This window comes from Chaetura pelagica, unplaced genomic scaffold, assembly GCF_000747805.2.
Source record: "Chaetura pelagica isolate M959 unplaced genomic scaffold, ChaPel_1.0 scaffold11, whole genome shotgun sequence".
NCBI lineage: Eukaryota > Metazoa > Chordata > Aves > Apodiformes > Apodidae > Chaetura > Chaetura pelagica.
Window position 1 is genome coordinate 5,087,487 of NW_009952694.1, and position 8,379 is coordinate 5,095,865.

The 8,379-nt window shown below is 46.2% G+C and overlaps 1 protein-coding gene across 1 annotated transcript in view; it reads left to right on the plus strand.

Moving 5' to 3' along the window:
- Positions 1–31, plus strand: part of FLVCR2 (feline leukemia virus subgroup C cellular receptor family, member 2) — a gene marked incomplete at its 5' end in the record, with an annotated part of 36,435 nt that extends 36,404 nt beyond the window's left edge. Inside the window, one exon of the mRNA XM_009993887.1 lies at positions 1–31. Coding sequence (XP_009992189.1) covers positions 1–31 — 31 coding nt within the window.
- Positions 32–8,379: the final 8,348 nt, after the last annotated feature.

Below are 8,379 nucleotides of genomic sequence, written 5' to 3' on the forward strand. Positions count from 1 at the left end.
TTCCTGCTCACTAGCTCGTACACAAAGGTAGGAGAATTGCACTAATCTGCTTCTCTGAACACTCACGGGTGGCACAGGCACCAAGCCAATGGCACTTCTGGAGTGACAACAATGGCCCTAAAGTATGGACAATCTTTCTGGCCTTCTCTGCTACCCATCTGAGAGGAAAGACAAGACAGCTTTCAATAACAGAGTACAGATCCCACCAGGCTCATGTTAGATAGGGTCATAGGGATTCAACTAGGTGCAGAAAGGCAAAGCCTGGTGCTGGAGCAGATGGAGAACCAAATTGTCAGTAAGTCGTTGGGGAGAGGAGATGCAGGCATTTGGAGACTTTTCTCTGACATATTACTGTCCAGATTCTTGACTGGAAGTGATCCAGGAGCCCTGCAGAAGAGTTGGCTTTGCTTGCAGCCATGGCACATGGCTAACTTCAAGAAAGAAGTTCAGAAACATCTAGCAATAACAGAGTAATTGGGTTGGTGCCTTTTGGTATAAGAATGCCTGAAAATTGTAAAGCTCTATGTTTGCTGATCTGTGAATCTCAGTGGTACTTGGCTTTATTACTCACTGTCCTCTGCTTCACACTGACTGGCTGATCTGCCAAGTTAACCTTGCTGCCCTTTCTTTTCAAGGTGTACATCGAGTGAGTGTATCAGTTAGTGCCACAGCCAACAGGACTAACAGGCAAAAGCAGAGTGAGTCTATTGGGAAAAATGGCCTTAAACCCTGCTAAGACTAGAGCACGTGCTACAGGGAGCATGCAGCTGCCATGCTTTGCTGCAAGTGTGAGGAAGAGTCCCATGGGCAGGGCAAGATTTTATTCCAGGCTGAGTGTTTCTGAGGTGTGTCTCCATGGTGCAGTCTGTGGCATTTTAGCATGGTACATATGTGGTGTTGATCTGGGACGAAGGAGTTGAGAAGCTGTAGCTGGGGCAAGCCCACTTGGGGTACACTGGTACTTTTTTAATGGCTGAAGTTTATGTCATCATCCTTGTTAGCAGAACTACCGTGGTACAATTGCCAGTGTTGCCACTAGACATCCCAGCTGCAAGACAGACACTGTGAGACTCAGGCATGTTGCTGTATTACACCTGCATCAAAACCACTTCCATAAAGAAAAATAGACATGTCATTGTCATAGGAGACTGCCCTCTGAAGGGAACAGAAGGTCTAATTTGCTGACTGGGCCCACTTCTTAGGTAAATCTGCTGCCTCCCTGCAGTCCAGGTCACAGATATGAAGAGAAAGCTTCCTACCCTGGTACAGCCCTCAGATGATATTATTGATTTTTCAGGTAGGCAGAGGTGAAGTTGCAACAAGAAGTCCAAGGGAGATGAAGAGAGACTTCAGGACCTTGAGACAACTGGTTAAAGGATCAGGAGCATAAGCAGTATTCTCCTCTGTCCTTCAAGTTGCAGGGAATGATGAATATAGAAACAGGAAGAGCCAGCAGATCAATACCTGGCTCTGAGCCTGATGTCACCAGCAGGATTTGGGGTTTTTTGATAATGGGTCAGTTTACACTACACCAGGCCTGCTGGCGACAGGGTACACCTATCTCACAGGGGGAAGAGGATCTTTGCACAGGAGTTAGCAAGGCTCACTGAAAGAGATTTAAACTAGATTTGAAGGGGGAAGGGGATAAAACCAGGCTTGCTGGAGAGAAGCCTGCTGGCAGCACGCCAGTGTTTGTGGGATGATGTGTTAGTGAGGTCCTTTAGTCTGCTATCTCAGTGGAGACAGAGATCCATGCAGCAGCAAAACCACAAGGGTTATTGATGTTTTAGAAACCATGGAAACGCCTGAGAATAGTCATGTAGGAATTAGAGCTTCTCCTTCCTGAATAGGTGGCAGAATCAGTAGCCCAACTGAAGTGCATCTACACCAATGCATGCAGCAGGGGCAACAAACAGGAGAAGCTGGAAACCATTGTGCAGCAGGAACACTATGATATAGTTGCCATCATGGAAACGTGGTGGGATGACTCGCACAGCTGGAGTGCAGCAATGGATGACTACAAACTCTTCATAAGAGAAAGGTGACAGGAGAGGTGGCCCTGTATGTTAGGGAGTGTTTGACTGTCTAGAGCTTAATGATGGTGGCAATAGTGTTTATGGGTAAGTACCAGGGGGAAGGCCAACAAGGCAGATATCGTGGTGGGAGTCTGCTATAGGACCACCCAACCAGAATGAAGAGGCAGAGGAAATATTCTATAAGCAGCTGGATGAAGTCTCACTATTACTAGCCATTGTTCTCATGGGAGACTTCCACTTACTGCATTTCTGCTGGAAATACAATACAGCAGAGAAAACAGTTGAAGAGGCTTCTGGAGTGTGTGGAAGATAACTGCCTGATGCAGCTGGTGAGTAAGCCAAACAGGGAGAGTCCCCTGCTGGACCTGTTGTTTAGGAACAAAGATAGAATTGTCGGTGATATGATGGTTGGAGGCCATCTTGGGCATAGCAATCACAAAATCACAGAGTTTTCAAGTAAGAAAGGGGGTCAGCAGAACTGCTACCCTGGACTTCTGGAGGACAAACTTTGGCCTGTTCAGGGAGGCAGTTGACAGAGTTCTTTGGGAGACAGCCCTGAAGGACAGAGGAGTCCAGGAAGGCTGGACACTCTTCAAGAAGGAAATATTAAAGGTGCAGGAGCAGGCTGTCCCCATGTGCCAGAAGACGAGCCATCGGGGAGGATTATGCAGAACTTTGGCTGGAACTCAGGGGAAAAAAAAAAGCCCAACCAGAACTTGATCTGGCTACTGCCAAAAAAGACAATAAAAATGTTTCTGTAAATCTATTATCAACAAAAGGAGGGCTGAGGAGTATCTCCATCCTTTTTTGGATGCGAAGCAAACATAGTGACAAAGGATGAGGAAAAGGCTGAGGTACTTGCTGCTATAGCTGTATCTTCAGTGAAAAGGGTCAGCACTGATCAGCCTTGACGCTCTGCCCAGGAATCACAGCCTTTCCAACCTGTTGGAACTTGTGGCCACTATGTCCACACTGCAGGGTATTTTCCCTTCTTCCTGCAGGACCTGCCTTGTGTTCACAAGCAATTTGTCTTCCACCAATGCTCTTATCTGCTTATGATTATAATGAAACAGATGTTGCCATTAGTAGAATTTGTTGTGGGAACTAAATTAGCCTAATGGCATTATGGGCACATTGTCCTCTATTAGTAACTCTGTAGAGTGGTTCCAACAATCCTCCCACTTCTGTCTGCCTCAGTTCTCAGAGCACCAGCATGGTTAGCTTTCTGTATCCCAGGACACTTGGAATAAATGCCTCTTTTACATGATAATGAGACTTTTTGTGGGCTGCCTTTGTTCTAAGTGCTTCTGAAGCCATTCTAACATTGTGCCTTAAGGCTTCATAGTAGCGTACAGGTTATACTTGCCTATATATTGTGTACAGCCTGTGCTCATTGGCTTCTGGTTCCCAGCATCCATGCAAACCTTCCTGCATTCATTCACTGCATTATGAAATAAGTGTCTTTGCTGATTTGCCATGGTTTGTTTTGACTCAGGAGTGAATTGTTCAAGAAGAGTCTTAGGCAACATTTCTTTGGAAATACTTTTAAGCTTGTGTGGGTTTTTCAGAAAGCAGCTATCAGCTAGAGTGCAGGATTCTAAAATAGCTGGACTGTCTTTTCCTTGAAACTGAGCTTTGCTAGGCCTCTTTGAAACTTGCAAATGTCATTAATATGTGTTCAGGGCACTTGAGACTACGTTGTGCGAGTCTTACTTAGTGGCAGATGTATTGAATTTTTTGTGTGTGAAGAACCTATTATTGAGAGCAGAGAGCAGGGAGTAAAGTGGTTTCAGACTTTGTCCTGGCTTTTGAATTGTAATAAAATTTAAACATGTTGTCTACAGTGTGATGCTACCAGCAGGTCTGAGAACTGATGAGAAGATGATTTTGCATAACAAGTGACCCGCTCTAGGTGTACAGGCACAGCAAGGGATTTGTTTAAAACAGCACTGAGGCTCTGCTGTGTCCTCAAACCATGTCCTGGATAAGTCAGGACTTGCTCAGGGCCAAGCACCTATTTTTTTGTTGTTGGTTGTTTGTCTGGATGCAAAGATGTGTTGATGGATCTCCATGGAATACCCAAAAGCAAGTTGCTTTTCCTTCCAACATAAGTGTGATTTAGATGCTGGCTTAGGGCAAGTATCCACCCTCAGCAGCCTCCTGGAGTCCATTGTGAGCTGTAGCATGCTTACTCTCTAGTGAAATATTGACTATAGAAAAAACTTGCTGGAATTTTTCACAGCAGCTACAAATGGTGTGTACCCCATCCCCTGCTTCCCAAATGTCACTTTTCCGTTTCTGTGCTTACTGTGTGGCATGCAGTCTTCTACCCCTGTCCCAAAGCCATAGGGTGTCTGTGTGCCCTTTTCCAGTACTGCCAGAGCAGCATTCTTTTCCAAAGGCCGTGGAGCCCTGCAGGCTGGCTGATCTCTTAAACCTCTGTTCCTTTAACTCCACAGCAGATGAGTGGTGTTCAGAACCCAGAGGTGCTCAGAGTGCTTCTATGACTCATTCTCTCCCAAGCCTAAAAGCAGCTTTCCCCTGGCACCTACTGCTGACAACACCTCGTACCCCTCCTGCTGGTAGGAGTTCCCTCTTTGCACTTACTGGCTCTGCACTTACCGACTTTTGCTTCCAGGCATCTCTAAAGCTTTTCTGCCCTCACTCCTGCTTTGGGGTATTGCTGGTGACCTCTATAAAGCCTTTTCACCTGCAGTTTGTTTAAGTGGTTACTCAAAATGAAACTTTGGTTTCTCTTGCTTCCATGCTGCCTGGAGTTCTCTTGAACTGCACTGAGGTTGTGAACCTCTTTCCTGTGCACCTCTGACTTCCGCCTCAGATACCAGTCTTGCCCCACAGTGAGTTAACTCAGAGCTCAGGCTGTGGGGAACTCCACATTTACTCTTACAAGGCTGCATGCTGGCTTTGGAATCAGTGACAAGTATGGTGTCTTGTAGTAACCCAAGTCAGGACTTTGAGAAGTATCTGAAATCCTGTGGGGGAAAGCAGAAGACTCTGCTCTAATTCTGACACACCCCAGAAAGGCACAGCAGAGTAGCTCATCAAGCTCCACCCAGGAAAGCTGAATTGGAATTGCAAAAGTTTAGCTGTGTCATGCAGCCCAGAATAACAATCACTGGGCAGCAGTCTCACTTATCCTTGCTTTTCCCCTAGGAAATGACTCTACAGCTCCCTCCCATCTTAAGGGAAGAAACTGTAGGAGGGTTCAACTTGTGTATGTTTGCTCTTTATTTCTTATGCCTGTTTAAAATATGAGTAGTGAACTTTGAAGAAGGTCTTATGAAGAAGGCCTTATCTGTACCACTCTGGAATTATCACAGCCCTAAGTCCAGGCTAGGGTCAGGGAAGAGGGTGCCAGCCCTGAACGGGAGATGAGAATGAAAAAACTTGAAGATGTGCAAAACCAGCAATCTGTCTGGGAGTTGAAGAGGCCCTCGGACATGCCAGAGTTGCTGTGCTGAGGGTGCATAGGGTGCAGGTAGTCTCTGGTACTTGCACAGACACTTTGCTGCCCCATGGTATGAAGGAGGAGTTCCCAGTTATTTTCCCTTGCCCAGGGAACTGGCCCTGCAGCTTTACTGCTTCAAGGCTGATCTTGTGTCGCAGTGAAATGTCTTCAGTGAGTTGGATGTGGGGTTGACACATGGGCCTGTACAGCTTCTGTGAATTTACTATGATCTGAGGAGTATAGCAAGTTGCTTAAAGGAAGTGGGACCCTTGTTCTGCTCTGCTGCCCCAGTGGCCCTTGTCTGGGCAGAAGGGTCTAGAGAAGGAGGAGGGAACCAGGTGCACTCTCTGAGGATGGTGATTCTTCTTTGGGGATTTCTGCACATTAGCAAGGAGCTGCAAATTAGCTGGCCTCTGACCAGCTCATCTCTTCAAAGCTTGAGTCTGGCCACCCAGGATCCTAACCATACTGTTTTTATCTGTTTTATCTGTCTGATTTGCAGAAAGTGATGCCAGAAGCCTGCACTGATCCCATAGTCCTCGAGGAATCAAAGCTGTGAAATGGAGGGCTGGCAGCCCCCTTCATTCCCAGCTTTGCTACCTACACAGTCCTCCTGTTGGAAGCACACCATGGCTGGGGGTCAGCCTCCAGACAGGAGCCCAGGGAACTGCTTTTGGAGAGTGTGAAAGAGCAAAACAAGAAGGGAGTTGCTCTGTTCAGTTATACCTCTGCATCTTGTTGTTTCTGAGACGTTGCTTCCTGGGAGGAAAAGTTGGGAAAACCTAGTTCCTCCCGCCCATTCCGCCATGTATGGTTGGAAAAGAAAAAGCACATACGCTGAGAAAAGCCATAGTTTTCAGGCTGGCCCTGAGCACACGAGGGTGGTACCCTGCATGTGGCTGTCTCCTTTTGCAGGCAAGCTGTGTCATGAAATGCAGAAGCTGGACCATCCTTACTCTGCCAGTAGATCTGGAAGAGCTTTCAGCTGGCTCTCAGGAAAGATGGCTCTGCCTCAGCACCTGTGATACTCTGTGTTGTGCTGGTGATGGTAGAGGCCTCAGCACATCAGCAGCAAGTGCAAAGCACTGCCACTGCCAGCTGTTTTTGTTATATGGATAAACCTCTGCTCAGAATTCACTGACATTGCCCTAATATTCCTAAATATTAGGAATGATACTGATATGCCTCCTCCTACCTGGAGGCAAGGACTAGTTCTGCAGCTTATGTTGGAGCTCCAGGCTAAGCCCAGCTCATCAGTACACTAGAAATAGGAGCAAATCAAACTACAAGCTCCCTGGGCTGAGGTCTGTGTCTTCCTCCTTAATGATAAAGTGCCTTTTGTGTTTCAACACTACATTAAAACTTCTGTGAAATTTTATATTGAACCAGCCAAGGCTGTGTTCCTCTTCACAGCCACAGAGAGGAGGTTTGATTATGATGGGAATCCAGATTTGCTCCAGTATGGAAGCTTCCCACTCTATACTAGAGAACAGGAGAAGCAGCCCTCTTACAAACATGTCTCATAGACAACAGCCTTCTGTATGCTGCTGTTTGTTTTCTGAACATAAATGCAGGTGCTTATATCCCTTCCCCTTCCTTTCCACCAACCCTCTACTGGTAGAGACATCAAGTGTCCTTACACTCCTAAAATGATACAATTGCATTTATCATTTGGGGGAGGGAGGAGAGGGACAAAACCCATGGCCAGATAGAATGGATTAAAATAGTCCCTCTGACATACTATTTTGTCAAAACTTTTTAACGAAATTGTACAGGCTTTTGGTACATTATAGAAATTCAAGTCCTATCTTTGATAGTTTGAAATTGAGATCTAAAATGGCTTTTCAAAACAAGTTTTTATATTAAATGAAAACATTTAAATGTACAGTGAAACCTGACACATTCATATTAAATGGCTGAAACAGTCCACATCTGGCTCTTTTGATTGTCTGAAATGTTTTGCAGAATAGAAAAAGTCTTTCTGTCTGTGCTACTGCTGTGCTCTTTTCCTCACTTCTGTTTTTCCTCTCTTCTGCACATGCACCATCTTCCCAGCTAGGAAGCTTCCTGCTGGTTCCTTCCTACCTTCTGTGCACTGCCCATCTGCTTTGGCCATTATTTCATCTAGGTCTAAGTAATCTGTTCCTGGCTTTCTCATCCTCTGTAGTTATAGCTCACTGGAAAAGTAGCACACTCCTTGCTCACAGATGCATGCAGTCTGCTGTCACCAGGATGCTGCAGAATTGAGAGTTGCAACAACTCTGTGTGCGTGATGTGACCAGTCAGACCTGGAACTTTGAGGGAAGGTGTCAGGGAAGGGTGGATTCGCTGTAAAGAGGGGTTTATCCTGCAACATAGGTAGAAACTGTTTGGTTTGTGGTTGTATATCTTCTACCTGCTGTTCTGTAGCAGAAAGACAGACATGACACCCTGTAGTTTTCTGTCATTTATTAGAAATGGCCCCTAAGGAACACACACATGCACATCACGTAGCAGTGCTAGGGCAGCATACGTTCTTTCTTTATGGTCTGAAGAATTCAGTGGGTCCTGGGTAGCTCCACACTTCCTCCCCCAGTGTACACTGGGAGAGAAGCACTTAGTGCCCTGGGCACACCTGAGACACTCCCTGCTATCCTCCAGGAAGGCAGTAACCAACTGCCCCCCTGTGTCACAGACTCCTCTGGGACTTGGTCTTTGACATCAGTCAGCTGAAATGCTGCCTGGACAAGAAACAACACTTGGTAATGAAGAATGATTGACAGAGTCCAACATTGATCCACCAGTGGGACTGGTGTCCTGAAGAAGTGCAGCTGAGCTTTAGTGGAAGTTTGGCAGTGAAGACAGACAACGCTGACCTACAAAGGGCCCTCAGCC